Source organism: Lissotriton vulgaris, chromosome 1_1 (genome assembly GCF_964263255.1).
Source record: "Lissotriton vulgaris chromosome 1_1, aLisVul1.2, whole genome shotgun sequence".
Lineage (NCBI taxonomy): Eukaryota > Metazoa > Chordata > Amphibia > Caudata > Salamandridae > Lissotriton > Lissotriton vulgaris.
Window position 1 is genome coordinate 1,961,501,388 of NC_141685.1, and position 23,412 is coordinate 1,961,524,799.

A 23,412-nucleotide genomic window follows, 5' to 3' on the forward strand; every position below is an offset into this window, starting at 1 on the left:
TCACTGAGGAAATAGATGAGCTTGTCGACGTTTCAGTCTTGATGGCAAAAATGTCTGTTAGACCATCTTCAGGACGATGAGTATAGAGTTAAAATTGACCCTTCTGTCTGGTCAAGCAAACAATTGGTTGAACCAGGCGAATCGTAATGATTAAAAACTTCCAGGTCACTGACACCGGAATGAATAACTTGTTCGAAGACTTGGTAAATTTCCAAACTAAATGAAGCAGTCTCATGCCGTTTGCAGTGACAGCAGTTTGTGAAAGGAGCTTCGCCCCACGTGTGCCGTTCGAATGGAGTAAGCGTCTTTGTTAGCAAATCCCTTTGGATTGCGCCAGTGAGACTCCTTCGTTTAGCTTGAGTATGGCACCCAGACAGCCAGCTCTGATTTATATAGGTCCCCAGGGGTTTTATCCAGGCTTGGGGCCTTGCCGGCTTTCAACTCACAGATAGCTCAGCTCGCCTTGTCTCGTCAAAAGTGAAAGGTGTTATTGCGTCTACCATCTCTCGAGAGTCATTTAGTGAGATGTTTAGGTTAGCAATCAGTATCCCCGATCAGCTGTGTCAGGTTCAATGTTAATGGTTCTGTCTGCACTATAGAGGAATTAGAAGTGGGCAATCCAATCCTTTGATAAGATGTTAGATTCTGGTCTCATAAAGTTAGTTTTGCTTCCATGGCTAAGCGTATGCCAAAATGTTGCTTGGGTCTTGTGTCGCATAGCATCCAGGATATTCCCCAATATAAAAGAGTCCCAGGATACCATTTCCTGCTTAAGGTTCTCTTTATATATCTTACCTGAATGGATTTGGGATTGAGGACCACTTTTAATACTTTTAATCAGGTAGGTTTGAGCTTCTCTGTATTCTATATTGTACCAGGAAGGGTTATCTTTTTGTAAGAAGTTACACCGGGGTATGGACTTAGTGAAGTAAGTATCTTTCAGGGTCTCAAAGCATTTATCGTGGAAATTCATAACAGCAAGTGGAGGGAGATCGAAATCACCCAATATGGGTAAAATCAGGATTAAACAACGATAGAGTCGAAAAAGAGTGGCACTGTAAATACAAGATGCCAAACAGCCAAGGAGCGAAGAGATTTTTCTGGCTCTCAATAGTAAATGGCATTTGTCCAGGGTAGATGACATGATCTCGCCCAAAGGAAGGAAGATGCTTCTTACCAGTATGAATCTGTTCTTGGCATGCAGAGCTGCAGAGTCATACACTGCATAGATCGCCATCTGGTGTTGGGCTCGGATGCTTGCACTTTGTTGTATTGGAAGAGTCTTTTGTAGTCACGAGATAGGTGACTCCTCCCCTGGACGATCGTGTACATGGGCATTAACTCCATCCTTAGATTATTTTTCACCATGATGGGAAATGATGGAGTTAGAAAGAGATGTTAATGTGAATGTATGTAATTAAGATGATACTGGAACATGTACAGGTTCCGGGGAGGCGGGTGGGCGTGTACGACTCTGCAGCTCTACATACCATGAACAGATGCATACTGGTAAGTAGCATTTTCCGTTTGAGCCATATGAGCTGCAGATCGTACACTGTGCATAGACTGTACAGCAGTGTCTCCCATAGCGGTGGTCACCTGTATCTGTTACAGTGTTTTGAAAAAGTGTCTTAAGAACAGCCCGGCCTACAGAAGCCTATTGTTTAGCCTGCAGGTCAACACAATAGTGTGTGGTGTAGACCATGTTGCTGCTTTAGAGATATCATCTAAGGAAAGTTCCCTAAGAATGCCATGGAAGCCCCTAGTTTGCGTGTTGAGTGCGCCCTAGGGGGAATTGTTAATGTGAGTTTTGCCTTTTGGTAGCATATTTGAATGCATTTGACTATCCACCTAGCAATGCCAGCTTTGGAGATGAGGTTTCCTTTATGAGGTGGTGAAAAGGCTACAAAAAGTTGTTTTGTCTTTCCAAAGGGCTTAGTCCTGTCAATGTAATAAAGTAGGGCTCTTTTGACGTCCAGAGTGTGAAGAGCTCTCTCTGCTACAGAGTTCGGGATTTGGAAAAACACAGGTAACAACTGATTGGTTAAGATGAAAATCAGAGAATACTTTGGGAAGGAATTTTGGATTTGTTTTAAGAACCACCTTGTTACAATGTATTTGTAAGAATGGTTCTTGAATGGTTAAAGCCCGGATCTCACTTACCCTCCTGAGAGAGGTGATTGCGACAAGGAAAGCTACTTTACATGTGAGGAGTAGCAGTTCACACTTGTGTAGAGGTTCAAATGGGGGACCCATGAGCCTGGTAAGGACAATATTTAAATTCCATACTGGTGAGGGTGGCAGTCTGGGAGAATTATCCTTTCAAGGCCCTCCATAAAGACTTTAATTCCAGGTACTCTAAATAGTGACAAGTGTTGTCTGGTTTTTAAATAAGCAGCAAGTGCAGCTAGATGTAATCTTTTGGATTAATATGCTAGATTACACCTTTGTAAGTGTAAGAAATGATGTCCTGGATTGAAGCATCCAGCGGATCGATTTTATTGTTATTGCAGTAGATGACAAATCTTTTCCATTTTGCTGCATCGCAAGCTCTAGTAGTAGGGCTTCTTTAGTGATGTTCATACAGTCCAGTGGACGGTTAAGGTAACCAAACATTAGGACTTCAGGAGCCAGAATGCTAGATTCAGTTGCCTTGGATCAGGGCGCCTTATTTCTACATGGTTCTGAGTTAGCAACGTTGGAGAGAGATGTAGTTTTTGGTGTGGAACTACTGAGAGTTCCAGGAGTGTTGTGAATCACAGTTGCCGTGCCCATGTGGGAGCCACCAGGATCATTTTGAGACTGTTGTCTGAGCTTGCGTACCACTAGGGGAATTAGTGGGAGTGGCGGAAGGGCGTACGCAAATCTGCCTGACCAGTTCATCCATATCGCATTGACTAGAGGAGAGATGGACTGTGGACCCCCTCCACGACCGTCACCTACCCAGCCGGTCATTGGACAGACTTTCCTTCGTCTCACCTACCGTTATCTCCCTCCCACACTCCTTCCCCTTACCGCCCTATTTTTCCTTCCTCTATGCTCCTTTAATGTGTTTCGTATAACTGATGTAATCTGTAACTGTTAAAACTGTGTAATAATGTGAAACCTAATGTAAAGCGCTGATACCCACGGGTCAAGCCAGCGCTATATAAAACTCATTAAATAAAATTTAAATAAATAAATAAACCTGGCGGCGAAGGTTGGGCCTTTTGCGTTTGTGTGTGTGACCAACAGGTCTATGTCTGGTTGACCGTACATTTGGAAAAATGGTTAAAGAACTTGAGGATGAAGTTCCCATTTGTGTATCTGCTGTGTCTGTGGACTTAGCAGATCCGCAATCTGATTGTGAACTCCTGGAAGGTATTCTGCCAGAAGGCATATGTTTTGTGGAATGGCCCATCTCCATATGCTTTGCACCAGCTGTATAGAATGTGCGCCTCCTTGTTTTTGTATGTAATACATGGCTGTCATATTGTCCGTCAGGACTTGGACAGTTTTGTGGTGTACATGTGCTAGGAACGATTTTAGTGCTAGAAATATTGCTAGTAATTCTAGGTGATTGATGTGGAGCACTTTTTGTCGAGTGGTCCACTTGCCTTGAATTGTGTGGGTTAGGAGATGGGCTCCCCAGCCGGTGTCTGCTGTTAGCACCATCTGTGGAACCGGCTCTAGGAACGGCCGCCCTCTGGAAAGGTTTTGTGTGTTCCACCACTGTAGAGAGTGATGTGTGTGGCTGTCCACCAACACCAGATCTTTAAGTTGTCCCTGAGCCTGGTTCCACTGATGTGCTAGGCATTCTTTTAAGGGGCGCCTCTGGAGTCTTGTGTGAGGTACAATGAAAATGCAAGAGGCCATTATTCCTATGAGTTGCATGAACAGCCGTGCTGGTAGGGAATGCTGTGGCTGAAATTTGGTGATTAGGGTTTGTATACTGGCTATCTTGTCTGGTTTGGGATATGCCAGAGCTTTGGAGGCATCTAATGTGGCCCCTCAATACTGATTTATGTGGCAGCGCTGAAGATATGATGGTGTAATTAACTGTGAATCCTAAGTTGTGTAGTAGCTGAATGGTTTGGATGGTTTGATAAGTGTGATAAACATACTGGTTGTGTGATTTGGCTTTTATCAGCCAGTCGTCGAGGTATGAAAAGACATGGATTTGTTGTCTTCTCAAGTGTGCTCCTACGACCGCAAGGCACTTTGTGAACCTTAGGTGCAGTGGTCACCCCGAATAGAAGGGCTGTAAATTGATAGTGTTGTCCGTTCAACATGAATCTCAGGTATTTCCTGTGAGCTGGGTGTATGGAATGTGGGAGTAGGCGTCCTTGAGATCTAGTGCGGCAAGGAAGTCGTTTTGTTGAAGTATTGGGAGGACCTGTTGCAGATTGATCATGTGACAATGATCTGATTGTATGTAGAAATTGAGAGGTCTGAGGTCGAGTATTGGCCTTAGGGTGCCATCCTTTTTGGGGAGTAGGAAATACAATGAGTAAACCCCTGTACCTTGATGCTGTAAGGGAACTAGTTCTATTGCATGCTTTTGAAGCAGTGAGAGAATTTCCTGTTTTAAGAGCGTGAGATGTTCTGCGGACACTGGACGCTGTTTGGGTGGTATGGTGGGTGGGGTTGCTGTAAGTTCCAGGCAGTAACCATACTGGATAATTTGTCTTACCCACTTGTCTGTAGTGATGGATTTTCAGACAGGCAGGAACTGTGATAGTCTCCCTCCGACCGGAGTGGAATTGTCTGGTGGCAAGTCTCTGCTTATTAGCGGAGGAGGTGCGAGTGTTGTTGTTACCTCAGCCTCTTCCTTTGTTGTTAGTTCCCCAATATACTCCTCTAAAATATTCCCTGTTGGGGGATGTTTGTGTGGTGTTTTTTAGGAAGAGGAAGAAGAACTTGCGCCAATGTTTTCGGATGCTCCTCTATAGAAGGAGCGTCTAAAGGAACCACACGTGGATGGAGACTAGAAAGCCCCCATGGATTTAGCAGTCTCTGTGCCTTTTTTCATATTTTCTAGATTGGTGTCTACAGCCGGTCCAAAAAGCTGTTCTTGATTGAACGGCTGATGGAGGATAGTTGTTTGTACCTCCTGTTTGAAGCCAGAGATGATTAACCAGGCATGTCGTCTGTGTAACACGCTAGTGGCGGTGTCTGCTGCATCAAGGGCACACTTGATTGATGCATTGGTTATTAATTTACCCTCATGAATCAAATCATTGGCCTTGGTCTTATATTGATCAGGTAAGTGTTGCAATAGGGTTTCCAGATGGTCATAGTGAGCCCTATCATATCTAGCAAGTAATGCCTGTGTGTTGGCTATTCGCCAGTAATTAGCTGCTTGGGCAGCAACTCGCTTGCCGGAAGCATCTAACAATTTAGACTCTGTCCGGAGGTGGCGCATCACCAGAGGTCTGAGAGTTTTCTAGCGTTCATTACCACTAGGGAATTTAAGGGTAGTTGCCCTTTAATGTAGGTGGGATCATTGGGAGTGTGTTTATTTTTTTTGTCAATTCTTGGATTGAGAATCCTAGCCCTAACAGGGTCCTTGAATATGTCGGGGCAGGTTTAATGACACCTTTTAACATTGGTAGGACTTGTACAGTCTTTAGTGACTGTTCAAAGGTGTCCACTAGAAAATCCTCCTTTGTGGGGTCGGAATGCATCTGAACACCATGGTACAGAGGCCCTATTTACAAGTTAACTAAAAGCAATATTGTCATCTGGGGGAGATGGCTTTGATGGGTATACATGGGGATCAGGGGGGTCTGGATTATCTACTGGGTCATCATAATCGTCCCAATAGTCATGTGGTACGTCTGTGTCGTTATCAGGATCAGTAAAAAGGTCATTGTTGCCTCCCCCATACCCTAAATCATACTCAACCTGTGGTAGTGGCGAGTTTGGTGGAAGTACAGGAGAATGTGGAAGAGAGACAGGATTAGGAGGAAGAACAGGAGAAGAGGGTTGTATGGGTGAAGTAGCACAGTCTTTTCTTTTTACAGGCACTGCAGGAATGCCTGCAGTGTCAAATGTCCTTTTCTTTGTAACAGTAGCCAGATGTCCTGTTTTGGGGTCTATGTGGAGAGTTTTTTGCTTATGATCGATAGGATCCGGTCGAAAAAGTTCTTCCTTTTCGGTAAATGCTTTTGGTGCCGATTTCTTTGGGTCCGAGCCAGGTTTGGATTTGTGTTCCGTCGTCTTGGAAGGTGGTTTTGGGACGTTCAGCTTCGATGTGGTGGCATGAATCTTTTTTGGTTCGAAATGTTTTGGTTTCCGATCTGAGGCATTTGGTTTTGGTGCTGAGGTCTTTTTGGGAGTAGGCTGCACGCCCGGCTTCGGTGCCGATGGTGCCTGTGGAACCCTGACATGTAGCTTGCACGGTCCCGAGCAGCCGGAAGGCTTGTCCCTTATCTTTGGAGCCGTGCCTGGGGCTTCTGAACCTCGATTTTCGTCATGACTGGGGCCAGCAGGCGAAGTCTTGACCAGGGCCTTCTTTCTTTGAGGTGGGGTAGGGGTAGTGGCAATTGTACTTACTCGTTGACCTGGAGTGATGTGGTCGTCTGAGTCGTCTGCTTCGGACACGATTTCCAGATCTTCAGAATCCTCCTCCGGGACATCGAGGCCTTCCTCCAAGATGCCCACCGGTACTGGAGCTGCTCGCTGCGCCATGCTGTGTCGTCGGGCCCGATGATCACGGATGGTCTTTTTGGATTGAAAAGAGATGCAGGCCTGGCAACTATTCTCTTTGTGCTCAGCCGAGGGATACAGGTTACAGATCTTGTGGTGGTCACTGTGTGGGAATTTGGCTCCACACTGGGGCATTTTTAAAATGGAGTCCTTCCCATGAGCCGTAGGCTTGAACGGCGTCAATAGGCCCAGCAGCCCGCGTGGACGACGGGAATCGAGTATTTGAGGAGCGCAACCAAGATCACGTGATCGAAAACAATACCGTTGAGTTTAAGATAGTCTGCCAGTCAAAAAGGTTTGGAGAATATGGTGCCAAACCTGAGCGCAGAAGTTACATCCGAACCCATGGCAGAAAAAAACAATCTAAGGATGGAGTTGATGCCCATGAGCACTATCGTCCAAAGGAGGAGTCACCTATCTCGTGACTACAAAAGACTCTTCCAATACAACAACAAGGTGCAAGCATCCGAGCCAAACACCAGATGGTGATCTATGCACAGTGTTCGATCTGCAGCTCATATGCCTAGAACACACCTTTCCTTTTATGGGGTCTATAGTTCCGCCTATTAAGGGACTGAAGAGGGTGTTGATTTCTGAACATGGAATTGAAGCCCAAATTTGAACTACAGGAGCATGTTACCTTGCGGTCTTGTGTCACTTTTAGTGATTTTTGGCCTTCAGAAGCCAGCCATCAAGGCTGCTATCACTGCCATAGCTTTTGAGTAGGTGTGGTGACCTATTTCAGACCAAATGGCAGGATTCTGTCTTGGTACTGATCTTCCCCAACCACTAATCTTTCCAGTGCTGTAGGACAACTGGAATGTGAAACAATGCATCTTGAAGGTCTATTGCACACAACCAATAGTTTTGATGAAAGGCAAGCATTTGGAATTTATCTCTCGATTTATTGGATTTTTTAAACTTTTCTATTGCACCCGAAAATACCTGAATTATAACCCAGGCCTCTTAGGGTAGAACCAGCTCTATTGTCGTGTTCAAAAGTAGAAGTCATTATTTCTCCCTTCAGAATTAAATTGCGGTGCTGTGATGACTGTTTTGGAGTGACTGGCAGTGGAATGTCCTTACAATGTAAAAGCTATCCAAGAGTTACTATCTTTAACGCCCATTTGTCTCTTGTGATTGCAGTCAACTATTTCTGATGCTAATAAACTGCCCCCCCCTCTAATTGCAATAGAAACAGAGAGAGAAGAGGTAAGGGGGTGGGGGTACTAAAATGGTCATTGTCTGACCCATAAAGAATGCCGTCCTCTGGGGGTTTTTGGTTTTGAGGTGGTCTTGGGTTTGGATTAACATCTTTGATACAGTTATCTCTGGCCTTTCAGATATTGTAGCAGGGCTTTCCGTTTGTAGAATCTGCAATCTTTAGCCTTATACGATTTTATGAAATTTCTTTCTTTTCTTCCAATCCCAAAGTCTTGAGGGTCTCTGCTTTACTCTTCATTTTAACCATTTGTTCATCGATAAGATGACCAAACAGAGATGACTCTGAAAAAGGAACATTCATAACCCTCTGCTGTACGTCTGGCTTCAAAGTAATAAGCCTAAGCCATGTAAACCTATGGCAATAGGCAATCGAAGCGAATTCAGCAGCATCAACAGTGGTGTTGATCACCTAGTTGGCAACCAGAGAACTTATATTTCATTTATCTTGTTGCAGATGATTTTGCAAATCAGCTAAGAAAACCCTCATGCTGTCCATGATTTCTCTCTTGTACCATCAGAGTCTGGCAAGCTGATGGAAGACTCAGCAAGTGCAGAAACTTTGATGGACGTACTGAAATTACTTACGGGGATGGGGAGCCTGATTTCACAGGGATATTGATGGAGATGGTGAAATAACAGTTTCTGGGTCTTCTTGACGTCGAAGGAGGGTGATTTTGTACACCGTTGTTTCTTTGATAATGATAAAGGCAGTGCTTTCTCTTAGACACTGACAGGGATGATGGTTTTGTCGATGTTGACTGGTGTGGCTTCCTTGATGTAGATTGTGATTTTGTCGTCGTCATCTGAAAAACCTTCGACCCATTTTTGGACAGCCGATGCCATTGGTCCTAGTGGTCAAAATCAGTTGAAGATGTTGAAGTCACCTTAGACAGCATGCATGTGGGCACTGAAGCCCTTGGCATCAATGTGTTTAGTCTTGACACAGATCTTGAGCGATGGTGGGAACACTGACAACAATGATGTTATCCGCCTTGCTTTTTGTCCCTAGATCTCCACAGGGAGACCTTTTCAGGGAGTGCATGAGAGGAGATTTCCTTCATCCTCCTCTTCTTTTTCCTGCCCTCTTCTGCTCTCATATCCTGGAACAACCCTTTGTAACTCATGCCCACCAGTTCTTTCAATGCCCTCTTTGACATATTCTGACATATGTCACATAGTTTTTCACAGAATTTGAAGCCAGAAACTATGCTACACAGACCTTGTGTGGGGCTGATATTGCCTTTTTCCTTGCACATGATGGGTACTTCTAAAAGCAAAAAAAAACTGCAAGGATGCAATTCTGTCAATAAACGGAGGTGTGCTCCGAAAACCTACTCAAAGTAGCCAGAAAAAAAACCTAACCTGTGAGGCAACAGCCAGTCCAGAGCATCATTGTTTTGATTGTCACTTAACTAATAGTTAAGTGTCAAGATCACTTTTCATAGCTTTCAATAGGGCTCATTAGGGTGCATTTTTTCTACGTGTTGTGCACTTTCAAATCCTTTTTCAACGAAGATGCTTTAATTCAGACTTAAAATGGGTGTGTTTTCAATCATAAAACCTACACTCAGAAAAAATAAATCACCTTTGAGAGGCCCATAACAGGTGCTATTAATGATATGGATGTATAGACACTGGCACCCAGTATTTATTCATGGAATCACACACAGAGTCCGGATTTATTCTAGAGTTTATGACTATCAATGAAGATCCTACGATGCAGAATGTTTGCTGTACCTCAAACAGTTTACTTCATTGAAAGAGAAGATTATAGTGCTTACTACAAGGAGATTAATACCAAACAATTTAGGAGTAGGAGAGCTACATGTATTAAAATAAAATTATATGTAGGAAGCATGAAAACATTTGCATTATCCTAACAATAATGCAAAATATAAGTAATACATTACACTTTCCACACAGGAAAAACAAGTCTCAGAATTACATCTCCGATGGATCTGTTAACCAGCAAAAACAAACAAGTACAAAGCTTTTTTGGAGAGGAAACATGAGAAGTCATGAAAAGGACCACACAAATAAAATGGAAATTACTATTGGCAAAATCACATAACAATTCATATATTAGATGAAAAAACGGGGTTTACCAAACTAAATTTTGAAGAAACCATGTGTATTTCATCTTCCAGGACAGGTGTAAACAAAATACTCACAGATAAGGAATGCACTGAGACCTGATCCGAGGAGGCTGGGGAAGCAGTGGAAGTTAAACTCATTGTAGGACTGGTGGTTAGAGTTAAAGGAATGCCTTGGCTTGAGTTTGTATGAAGTAAAAAAGTGCCCGGGGTTGTAGTAGGCTGCAGATGTATAGACTAAAAACAAAAAAATGGTTTTGTTTAAACTTTGCTCACAAGTGAAAAAACATACATCACATCACATATATGATGACTGAAAGCTCTACATAGGCAACTCTCAAAAAGCCAAACACCAGAGTGTGGGAATGTTTGCATGGATACACAATCAATGAGTAGATCCTTATTGTTAGTTTAGCTCAAACTCCTTGAGATCTGAACCACGGTCTACGGGTCTCTTATTATGAATACACAGTGACATCCCTGATGACATCTAAGACATTGTGACAGTGCACAATGAATTCTGCCCATTCTTGAAATAAATGTGCCAAGAAATCCAAGTCCTTATCACTGCAATAATGGGATCAATGGCTACTCTTCTATTGAAGTCTGCGCAACAAACCCAAATGACTTAGCACGAAGATACCATCCAGACAAAGTTGTATTGTGGGCTTGTGTGGGCAATCTTGGGGAGAGCCAGAAGGGGGAGTGGGAGGGTAGGTTGGGGTAGTTTAATGATTTCCCTGTAATTGGTGTCTATCTGCCTGCATCTGATACATGGCACTCAGTGCGTACTAGACTATAAAATGCCACTTCAGATAATAGATTCTATTGGGTTTGTAAATTGTAAGCATGGAGAAACTCACTTCACTTTGCCTCCTGTGGGGTTAAATGTGTACCTTATGTATCAAGAATTGTAGGAGGCGCTACAATTGCGAAAATTAATAAAGTATGTTTTTAAAAAAAAGTTTGCCGAACAAACCTAGAGGCTAGCAGTTTGAGCATTATTACCTGTTAAAAACACTCAAATGCACATTCTGTCATTTATAAATGTTAATTAGTATTCAACTGCACATGAATATCATATACTGCTTTCTTTCGTATAAATTGATGGTGCACACATTGCGTATATACATGTATTAATTTGATTCTTAATCTGTGGTGTATTTTAATAAATGTGCAACAGAATTCATAGCTTATTATTGCATTTTACATCATTTATCACAAGGTCTAGTCTTTCCATAATAATCAGAAAAAATCATTCCAATTTAATAGAATATCTTTGGGGAGAGACATGATCAGCATTTTGATGGGAGAGTCAAGTGAGAAGTGTACTGCTAACCTCTTCAGTGAAGGACATGAGCTCTTGGAGCTCTGCTTTATCTGCACATTTCTCAGCTCAGGATCCATAATAGACAGACAACAACCTTCCCATGACACAGCAGCTGAGTGGAAGCAATTCTGTTATTCAGAGAAGGTAGGCAGGTTAGAAGCCACCTGTGACGGGGTGGGTCGCACGACCGAGGGACAAACCCAAGAGTTGGACTGGTGGACAGTGGTCCCGCTTTTACCTGCTTCTGTCCCCTCTCTGCAGCAGCTCGCTCCAGACCCCCAGGAGGACTGGCCCGTAATAGATTACACTTACCGTTGGCATCACGAGGAGTTGGAGGAACTTGGTACCTTTAACTGGGAGGATACATATGACGAGTACCCGCCCCTAGCCAGCGTCACTACACGGACCGCGTCAAAAGGAGGAGAAACCCCGGAAGCGACGGGCGGCGTTTCCCAGGAGGAGAGAGTGCTACATTGTGAAGGGAAGAGTTGGAGAAGATCGAGAGAGGAGGAGAAGGACGAGACGGACCCGAATTGGAAGACCAGAGAGGACCCCGAGAAGCCAGGAGGCCACCGACTTAATGAGTCGCCCCGCCACGCTCCCGCGGGAGGAGCGTGGCTCCAACAGGTACGGGGAAAAGTAGCGGGTTGGGTGAGACGGCGTGCCCAACCTACTGAGTAGCCTGTATATATATATTTGTAAAGCCCCGTGTATAGTCTCTCAACCCCCCTCCCCTCCTCACGAGCACTAGTGAACCCCACGTTACGAAGGCTGTATATCACTTGCGCACTGGGTTTCCCTCACTCCCGGCCCGAACTCTCCAGAGCCCAAAACCTTATCTACCCGACCCTATCTCTTTCCCTTCTCTCCCGGTTGCCGTGCCTGACAGAGGACGGACCTACCCACCCAATACAACCTGGATCCTCTACGGAAACCAGCAACAGACCCGGCAGCCTTTGTTCGAGAGCGAATAACCAGCAGAAGAAGGAAGTCATACATAAAAATAAAACCCTCTCTGAAATCTCTACTTAAGGTCTCAGAATCAGTCTCTTCGGCACCGGCCACCCCGGTACACTACCCAAGAACCTCAGATGGGCATTTGGTACCAAAGACTGATTTCATCATTTAATGCGTTGATTTTATTATTGCTAATTGAATACATGTAGTTTACAGTAGCCACCAGAAAGAGGGTCACAAAGATAAGTAACTTTTTCTTCTGTAACTTTAACTGCAAATCCCTCACCTTACACTAGATACCAAGCAGAACCTACCACACTTGGCAGGTCTGGGGAGTGGACTGAAACCCAAATAAAATGTCTTGCAGGACAGAGCAGGCCCCGGGATGTCAAGACAGCAGTGCTTTGCATACTTATTTACTGACACCCACGTCACAGCCTGACAGATATCAAGGACTGGCACCACTTGAACCAACGCAGTGTTAGATACCTTGGCACTGATGGAATGGGCACTCAGACCTTACAGGGAATGCTTCTTGACCAGTGCATGCCAGATTCTAACGCAGAGGACTATCCACCTTAGTAGGGTCTTCTTCTGCACAGCCTTCCCTTTCTTTGCTCTGGAGAATCAAACAAAAAGCTGATTGTCCTCTTCCTGGTTGGTGGTACGATCAAGGTAAAAGCTTATGGAACCTCTCCTCCTCCTACAAAAGGTGAGAAGGTGCAACGAACACTGGTAGAGTGATCGACTGCTGAACACGAAAGGAAGTCACAACTTCTGGCAAGAAAACACCCCTTGTCCTCCGCACCAATTTGTTTAGAAAGTAGGTGGTGTTTGTAGGGTAGGGTTGTACGAAGGTACAACACAGGAAAATACATTGTATGCCTTTACAGGACATTTTTTACCATGAATATGCTTTTACAACCCATGCCATTACCACGCTTTGTTGTTATACATAAAAACAATGTATTTGTGGGAATAGACGCCCCCTGCCCCCCACACAATCAACTTACTTTAAATCCGTGGTAAAGGCATGCGTTGTAAAGGCATGCACATGGTAAAAATATGTGTGCTAAAAATGTGTGGTAAAGGCACGAGGTAAAATCCTTGTTGTGAAGGCTGTTTCCTGAAAATGCCTGCAGTTCACTGCATAGCAAGCTGACATGAACGCAATGAGAAAGACAAGTCTTCGAGTGAATGCAGAGCAAAAATGTACATAAGCTTGAAGGGCACACAGATGAGCAATAAAAGACCAAATTAAGGTCCCACTGGGGCATTACATACGGTTTGGGAGGAAATATGGGTGTCAAACGTTTAATAATGCAAATGCTACTTACCAGTATGCATCTGTTCTTGGCATGTACGGCTGCTGACATTCATATCTGTGCATAGATCGCCACCTAGTGTTGGGTCCGGATGATTGCACATTGTTGTCCTGGAAGAGTCTTCGAAGTATCACGAGATAGGTGGCTCCTCCCCTGGACTACAGTGCGCATGGGCATCGCCTCCATCCCCAGATTGTTTTTAGCCATTGGCAGAGATGGAGTGAAGAATGTGAGTGATGACCATGCTATGAGCATATGTATGTATATGAATGAATTCTGCAGCTGCTACAGGCGCCGGGGAGGAGGGTGGGCGATATGAATGTCAGCAGCCCTACATGCCAAGAACAGATGCATACTGGTAAGTAGCATTTGCAGTTCGAGGCATGTGGGCTGCTGAATTCATATCTGTGCATAGAATACATAGCAGTCCCTCCATTAACGGCGGCCGCCCGTGCCAGCTGCAGCAGTCTGAAAAAGCGTTTTTAGAACAGCCTGACCAACAGCTGCCTGCTGTTTGGAATGCACGTCTACACAGTAGTGTTTAGTGAAAGTATGTGTGGTAGACCATGTGGCCGCTCTACAGATATCTTCTAAGGGAATGTTACCTAGGAAAGCCATAGAGGCACCCAACTTCCTGGTGGAGTGGGCCCTCGGTGGGATAGTGAGAGTGCGCTTAGCTTAGGCGTAACAGATCTGAATGCACTTTACTATCCACCTAGCAATCCCTGCTTTAGAGATAGCGTTTCCCTTGTGGTGAGTGGCAAAAGCAACAAAAAGTTGCTTTGTTTTGCGAAAATCTTTTGTCCTGTCTACATAATACATCAAGGCCCTCTTAACATCAAGGGTGTGGAGCATGCGCTCCGCCAGCGTCTCTGGGTTTTGGAAAAACACCGGCAATTCGATTGTTTGGTTTAAGTGGAATTGGGATACCACTTTGGGTAGGAATTTAGGGTTAGTGCGGAGCACCACCCTGTTAGCATGTACCTGGAAGAAAGGTTCTTGGACGGTGAGCGCCTGCAGCTCGCTAACCCTCCGTAGCGAAGTAATTGCTACTAAGAACGCAACCTTCCAAGTCAGAAACTGAAGCTCACAAGAGTGCAGTGGCTCAAAGGGAGGACCCATCAGCCTTGTAAGAACCACATTGAGGTTCCATTCTGGGGCTGGTGGGGTCCTTGGTGGAATGACCCTTTTGAGTCCTTCCAGAAAAGCCTTGATAGCAGGAACCCTGAAGAGTGACAGGTGTTGCCTATTCTGGAGGTATGCTGCCATAGCAGACAGGTGAATGCGGATGGAAGAGTATGCCAGGTTGCATTGATACAGGTGGAAAAGATAGCAAATGATGTTTTGAATGGAAGCATCTAGAGGGTCAATATTGTGGTTAGCACAGTAGATGACAAACCTCTTCCATTTAGCCGCATAACAAGCTCTGGTAGTGGGCTTCCTTGCCTCCCGAATGATGTTCATGCAATCGGGAGGAAGATTGAGGTAGCCAAACTCTAGGACTTCAGGAGCCAGATTGCCAGGTTGAGCTGTTGCGGATCTGGGTGCTGAATGTCGCCATGGCTCTGCGTCAGAAGGCTGGGAGTGAGATGAAGCCTTTGATGCGGTACCACGGACAGTTCTAGAAACGTGGTGTACCATGGTTGGCGAGCCCACGTTGGAGCAACCAGGATGAGAGTCATCGAGTGCTGCCTGAGCTTGCGTGCCACCAGCGGTATCAGAGGCGCTGGGGGAAAAGCGTACGCAAATTTGCCTGACCAGTTCATCCACATCGCATTGCCCTGTGATTGCGGGTGTGGGAACCTGGCGGCGAAGCTTTGGCATTTTGCGTTCTCCTTTGTGGCGAACAGGTCTATCTCTGGATGACCCCACCTTTGGAAGTACGGTTGGAGTACTGATGGATGTATCTCCCACTCGTGCATTTGATGACTGTGCCTGCTGAGCAGGTCCGCCATCTGGTTGTCCTTGCCCGGGAGATGCTCCGCCATGAGGAAGATGTTCCTCTGAATGGCCCACTTCCACATGCTCTGAGCCAGATGAGACAGCTGCGGAGAGTGTGTGCCTCCCTGCTTCTGAATGTAGTACATGGCTGTCATGTTGTCCGTCCGGATCAACACGACCTTGTTGCACAGATGTACTTTGAACGCCTTTAAGGCCATGAAGATTGCCATCAGTTCCAACACATTGATGTGCATCTTCCTCTGCTGTAGTGTCCATAGTCCCTGCACTGTGTAGTGGAGTACATGCGCTCCCCACCCCTGGAGAGAAGCGTCCGTCGTCAGGATAATCTGTGGCACAGGCTCTTGGAATGGTCGGCCCTTGCAAAGGTTTTGTGGATTCCACCAATGCAGAGAGTTGTATGCCCGACCGCTCACCAACACTAGGTCTGTCAGTTGCCCATGAGCCTGAGTCCACTGACGTGCCAGGCACTCCTGAAGTGGACGCATATGTAGTCTCGCGTGCGGGACAATGGAGATGCAGGAGGCCATCATGCCTATCAACTGCATGAACACCCTCGCTGGAAGCGAGTGATGGGGTCTGAATCGTTGGATCAGCGCCTGGATACTGGCGATTCTCACCGAATTTGGCTGCGCGGTGGCCGCCAGAGTGCTGATTGTCGCGCCCAGGTACTGTCGCACGTGGGCGGGCTGGAGATGGGACTTCGGGTAGTTCAGAGAGAATCCCAGATCGTGCAGGAGATGAATGGTGCGTGACACGTGGTCGACGCACTGCTGTTCTGTTCTTGCCTGAATGAGCCAGTCGTCCAGGTAGGGAAAGACATGGACGTGCTGGCGACGGAGATGCGCCGCCACAGTCGCTAGGCACTTGGTAAACACTCTCGGTGCCGTGGTGACCCCGAACGGCAGAACCTTGAACTGGTAATGCTGGTCTAAGATAGTGAATCTGAGGTACTTCCTGTGGGAAGGATGCAGGGGAATATGAAAATAGGCATCTTTCAGATCCAGCGTAGCCAGGAAGTCCCCCTGTTGAAGCAGGGGAAGCACCTGCTGCAACGTGAGCATATGGAAATGCTCCGAGAGGATGTACCAGTTCAGGGGCCTGAGGTCCAGGATAGGCCTGAGGGATCCGTCCTTTTTGGGGATCAGAAAATACAGGGAGTAAACCCCTGTTCCCCGCTCTTGCAAAGGAACGAGCTCTATCGCCCCTTTTTGCAGCATGACCAGAACTTCTTGCTGCAACAAGGTCAAGTGCTCGCCTGACATAGGACGGCTCCTTGGGGGTATGTCCGGTGGAATGGACGTAAGCTCTAGACAGTACCCGTACTGGATAATAGACCTCACCCACCTGTCCGTGGTGATGGACTTCCACGCCGGCAGGAACTGCTGGAGCCTCCCCCCGACCGGTGTTGCATGGCCGGGGGGCAGTGACAAGACGTCACTGTTTGTTGGTGGCGGTGGACCTGGAGCCATTGTTGCCACGTCCCCTGCCCTTGACATTATTGCCTCTGTAACCACCTCTATTTTTGTTGTTATACGAAGCTTGGTTGTTAGTTTTGTAATATGGTGTGGACTGGGATGCTTGTCCCCTTGAGGTGCCTCTGGAGTTTGAGCGGCGAAAGGAACCACTCTGAAACTGCTGACTTTGTAAAGCCCCCATGGACTTGGCAGTTTCTGTATCTTTTTTCATTTTTTCCAGGGTGGCATCCACCTCAGGGCCAAACAGATGGTCAGGATTCACTGTCTGATTCAGTATAGTGGTTTGGATGTCGGGTTTGAACCCCGAAATTCTAAGCCAGGCATGGCGTCTAAGCAGCACACTAGTATTGATAGCCCTGGAGGCTGTGTCTGCCACATCCAACGCACATTTGATGGATGCATTCGTAATGAGTTTACCCTCCTGAATGAGCATCTCCCCCGCCTCCTTGTATTGGTCAGGCAAGTGTTGTAGTATGGCCTCTAATGTGTCATAATGGGCCCTATCATAACGTGCAAGCAAGGCTTGGGTGTTAGATATTCTCCAGATATTCGCTGCCTGTGCAGCAATCCGTTTGCCTGAGGCCTCGAAGATCTTGGACTCTTTGTCCGGGGGAGGAGCGTCACCAGTGGTTTGAGAGTTCGCCCTCTTCCGAGCATTGGAAACGACCAGGGAGTCCAATGGCAAGTGTCCCTTGATATATGTCGGATCCGTGGGCGCTGCCTTATATTTCCGGTCGATGCGAGGGTTGACCACACGCGCTCGGTGGGCTCCCTGAAGACCTCCGTAGCATGTTTAAGCACCCCCTTCAGCATCGGTAGCGTCTTGACTGATCTTTCGGCTACTGAGAAGGTGTCGAATAAGAAGTCCACATCCACGGGGTCCGCGTGCAGCTCGACGTCGTGGTTAGCAGCAGCCCGCTCTATCAGGGCATTGAAGGCCGCCGAATCCTCTGTCGGGGACGTCTTGGCCGCGAAAAGTTGAGCGTCCTGACCCCCCTGCGGGTCCCCAGGGTCGCCTCCGGCGGACCACGGAACGTGCTCCTCCTCCGGATCCGAGTACGCCGGATAGTCGTACTCGGCGTCTTCCTCTTCCGCACCGGCCGCGGTGGAATGCGTCGGCGAGTACCCCAGGGGTTGTGGGGACACAGGTTCCACCAGCGCCGAAGAGCCCTCGGAGATCCTTTTGTTCTTGAGAGGGATCTTAAAATGTTCCAACGCCGGCTCCGTCGTGATCTTTCTTTTGAGGAGCGACAGTTTTCCGGTGTTGGCGTTGATGGTTACCTCACGACGTTCCTCTTCAGCAAGCGGTTGGAGTTGAAGCTTCGACACCACCAAGGCCGCTTTAGGTGCCAGTACCTCCTTCGAGGGTCCACTCTGTTTCGGCGCGAAGGCCCTCGGCGCCGACTTGGGCGGAAAGGTGAAACGGATAGGCGTTTGCTCTTTTGCAGGCTTAGGCGTGAGCTTTGGCGCGACAGTGTCTTTTCGAATCCGCTGCAAAGATTCCGCCACCTTTTTCGTCAAGGCCGGAGAGGGCTTGACCGGCTCGAGTGACTCTTCGGCATCGAGAGCCCGATCACCCGCATGCGCCTTCTTCGGGGCCGACGCCCCATGGCCATGCGCGTCGTCTCCCAGACGCTTTTTTGGAGCCGACTTCGGGTTCACGACCCCTTTCGGAGCCGACGCAGCCGCGTCGGACGATTTCGTCTTTGGCACCGACCCCGAGGACTTCGGGTCGGCCATCTTGGCGTGGCTCTTTGAGTCGGCCATTTGGTTTCCTTGGAAGTTGACGCCTCCAGAACCTTCTTGACCTGCGCAACTTTCACTTTCGGTTTCGCATCCGAGGGTGCGTGACCAGTTGGCTTCACTTTCGTTTTCTTCGACGTAAGTGATGGTTCATAAGTGTCCGTGACCGGGCCCGGAGGCGGGGACGTAGGACTCATAGTTAGATCTTGGGTAAGGCCCGAAGGCGATCCCTCGACCTGGTCCGTAGGAGGGGTAATAACCCCAGAGTCTGGTTGGGGATGCTCCTCCTCTGAGCTATCACCCATAGTGGCAAAAGCCTGTTCGTCGTCCCCTACCTCGTCGGTGACTTCGTCAAAGTTCTCCGCACCTTCGTCATAGGTTTCACCTTCGGATGCGGGATTAGAGTCCGAACCTTGCACGTCGTCTTCTCCCTCGACAGATTCCTGGAAAATGTCATCAGGTGGGGGCGCCGTAGCCGATAACTGAGCCTGGAGCCTATTGGCCCGACGAATCTTTAAAGTCTTCTTGCTCCGGAACTTCGAACACGCCATGCAGGTGTCTTCGCGGTGATCCGGCGACAAGCAGGTATTGCACACAGGGTGCACGTCGAGGTGTGAATATTTAGAGTTACACACCGGGCACTTCTTAAACGGAGTTCGCTCCATAGCAAGAGTGTAGTGTAGGCCCGTCCGCGCCGAAAGCACGTGGAAGGGCAGATAGAGATCGGAGCTGAGAGTCAGAAAGAAACCCGTACGCAACTATACCGACGCCCAGCCTAAAGACCTTTTGGTCTCGAGTAGAAGTTGAACAACTATCGGTTCCGACAGAGGGAACCGAAACACATCCGAACCCAATGGCGGAAAAAAACAATCTGGGGATGGAGGCGATGCCCATGCGCACTGTAGTCCAGGGGAGGAGCCACCTATCTCGTGATACTTCGAAGACTCTTCCAGGACAACAATGTGCAATCATCCGGACCCAACACTAGGTGGCGATCTATGCACAGATATGAATTCAGCAGCCCACATGCCTCGAACACCTCATTACAACAGGTGATTTGAACAATGACAGTGAAATATAAAAAAGGGCATACGAGATTACCAATAACCTTTTACACTTGCCACAGCAAAGCCACACGGGCTAAAGACCAAACAAATATTGTCCAACAGATTTACCCTTAAGGGGTTAGAATCCCAGGCACCACATCAGTTAACAAACTTGTCCCAGTATTTTGTTAAGAAACATTTGGGTGTGAGGATTACATCCACCACTTCAGACAGCAAGTCAAATGCAATCAATTGGTCACACACAATCTTCAGGCATGGAGGTGTAAATTGACCCTGCCCTGTTGTTCAGACAGGGGGTACTCCCAACGAGAACCGATGCTCCTGCTCTGTAGGTCTGAGTAGCACACTCTGCTAGCGCAATCTAGAGCAATTGAGGAGACGTAGGCCTGGTCATTCTTGATCTTCTTCAGAACTCCGGGCAAGAGAGGAAGTGGCAGAAAGGTGCATAGAAGCCACTTGTCCCATTCCAGCAAGAATGGGTCTCCTAATGAGCGCTCTTGCAGAAACTAGAATGTGCAAAATTGTTGACACTGTACGTTCTCTAAGGTGGTGAAAACAGAGGTCTTCCTATTGGTCAAATGCACCCTGTGTTACCTCGAAATGTAGACACCACATGTGAAATGCAAGGAGACACCTGCTCAGTTTCTCAAATCTGGCATTCAGATACGCTGCCAGGTGGTTGGCAACCAAAAATATGGTCCAGGATCCCACTCCGCCTTGCTTGTAGCAGTACAACATGGTGGTAGTGATGTTCGTCAGAATGACACCAACCTTCTCTTAATTGATGGTAGGAAAGCCGTTAGAGCCAAATGGAGGGCCCCTATCTCCAGTAGGCTGATGTGGGGCTGGCCTTGCACTGGAAACCAGAGACCGCCAATCTCTAACTTCTGCAGGTGACCCTCCCCCATCCAGCAACGATACACATATCACTACTGTCATCTCTCAGTGGGGGACACACAGGGCAAATTGTGATTGATCAACCACCTCTGCAAATCCTGGACTCTCTCCTCAGAGACCTAGATGGAGTTGGAAAGGCAGCCTTAATGCTGGTTCCACTGGGAATTCATGTTCCAATGCAGGGCTGACATATGCCACCTGGAGTTGTTGACAAGGAGGATGCATCTAGCTACTCTCATGGGGTTCCTGGATAAAGTGTGCAATATGAGGATCATTGCCCAAATATTCCAGAATCATAGCAATGGAAGAAAAAACGAAATCTGCACCATGTCCAAAATCGCCTGTAAACACAAGTGACGTTACAAGTCCTGCCACCAGCTGGAGGTAGTCCCCCACGGACTGCAGCAAACTCACCTGCAGTAGTGGACCACTGCTATCACTTTCGTAATGGATGTCGGAAATGCGAAAGGGGAGCACAGTAAACTAAAAGGGCTCCTAGCCCACCTTCAACATCAGGTAATGCCTTTGGGACTGCAGGACAGGGATATTAAAATTACAACCCTGCAAGTCTGAGGACACCATCCAGTATTCAGGGTCCAAGGCAGAAAGGATATGAGCCAATGTGATTATTTTATATTTGCCTTCCCTCAGGGAAGTGTTCAGGGGTAAAGGACAAACATAGGCCTTTTTCTGACAGATCTGCACCCCTGTCCTTAGTGCCCCAGCTGCATGGATATGTGGACCACTGGCAATGAATAATGGACATGGGAGACACAGATCATGTGTGTACCCCATGACCTAAGCCCATTTCACGGTAATGCAGTCTTATGGACCAGGAGGAGCGCATCAAGCACTACCACTGTGATGGTAACCGAATAGTGCGAAGCATTTATTGCACACACAAAGGCAGTAAGTGAGACACATAACACTCAAAGAATTCTGACACCAATTTTTAAAAACATTCCATACACTTATATGAATTTAAACACCAAGATAATCAGACTAAAGTAAGTACTTTTGAGGTATAAATGTTTACAGTTTTCAAAAGTTGGCAGTTCAATTTTTGAAAGTGGTAAAGTTTTCCTATGGGGGAAAACATGTATGGCATTCGGGCACTGAACGACTTACGGAACCAATCTTAAGGTGAGTACGAGGCACGGTCCAAGGCAGCACCAAAAGGTCACTTCTGGCGGCACAGTGGTGGCCGGGTGCAGAGGTGCTTTTCAGCGTTGGGTGCCCAATTTTCTCCTATGGGGAAATACCATGTACTGCATTCGAGCAGTTCACAGCGACTTACAAGACCAAACTGCTGGACTTAAGGTGAGTATGGGGCAAGGTCCAAGGCCACACCAGCAGATCACCTTGGGAGGCTCTGAGGTGGCGGGGTGCAGAGGTATGTTACGGCATAGTGTGTCTCATTCACTTTAATGTGGAACTGTCCTGTTGCAAAAAGGCTGCAAGCTAGGACTGGGAGGCCAGTCTGGCTGAACCAACAAGGGTACTCTGGTCTCACAATGCTCGGGGACATCTTTTGTCCTCTTGTCATTGGGCCGAGGCAGTGGGGTGCAAAGGTGTTCTGAGGCACTGTGTTTTCATCACCGGAGACATTTGTGGAAAAAACAAGTTACTTACATGTACACTGGGGTTCTCCAGTATTGATATCTTTCATAGATTCACATGCTTGTATATTCCCCGTCGTCATGGTGGGAAGCTCGAAGTAGTTAGAAAAGTAGTACTAGAAAAGTACATTAGAAACCACCAAAGGGAAAGGACAAACGTTAGCATTAGTCAGCATCTTTATGTAGGTCCAAACTTTGACCAATCAGAGAGGAGCCCTAGAACTCAACTCACCAGCAGAGTCACCAGACCTCAGATTTCACGAATAAGTGTGCTGAGGTTAAGAAGTAGCTAGAGGTAAGAAGTGGCAACCCTAGATGGGGAGTAGGGAGGGCAGCATGTGAATCTATGAAAGATATCAATACTGGAGAACTACAGTGTACAGGTAACTTGTTTTTTTGCCAGTATTGACTTTCATAGAATCACATGCCTGTATCAGAGTAGTTAGCAGTGCCAGTTCTGAAATCGTTGCGACTAGGCGAAGACCTTCGTATGCACTGAGAATGAACATACCATTTAAAAAAATACATAAACAGATTTTGTCATGACTCCACATAACTGAGATCATCAGGATGGCTAACTGTCCGTTTCAGTACTAATGATGCGGTTTAGAATAGTACACTGCTGAGCTGATATGCATAGTCCTTACATGCATGGAAGGCATGGCGCACAGGGAACACAGATGAATGACTAACTGCAGGAACTCCAATATATGTACACGCATAATTATGGCAGGTCCAAATAGAACAGTGGGTTTCCTAAATTGCAGTCTTCTGTTTGTTAATTTTTTGTTTTGTCTTTTACTTTATTTTTCTTTTCAGCCCATCGTGTTCTTTGATTGACCTTTTGTCAACCTGTGGCTACCATACTATGTGCAGCCGCAATTAAAAGCAACAGCAGCCATGCTTTCACGGCAGATTACTCCTGGCAGCGATCGAGAGTGGTCCATGTTCCTGGCAGCGATCGGGAGAGGTCCATGTTCCTGGCGGCTCCACAGTAATCGTCAGAGATCGGAGCATTTATTTTGGGTGT

General features: G+C 46.9%; 1 protein-coding gene across 3 annotated transcripts in view; it reads right to left on the reverse strand.

Moving 5' to 3' along the window:
• DMTF1 (cyclin D binding myb like transcription factor 1) overlaps nucleotides 1–23,412 on the reverse strand; it is a 482,730-nt gene that overhangs the window by 114,619 nt on the left and 344,699 nt on the right. For all 3 annotated transcript variants that reach the window (XM_086919720.1, XM_086919718.1, XM_086919723.1), the window contains one exon: nucleotides 10,086–10,244. In XM_086919720.1, coding sequence (XP_086775846.1) covers nucleotides 10,086–10,244 — 159 coding nt within the window. The remainder of the gene's footprint in view (nucleotides 1–10,085; nucleotides 10,245–23,412) is intronic.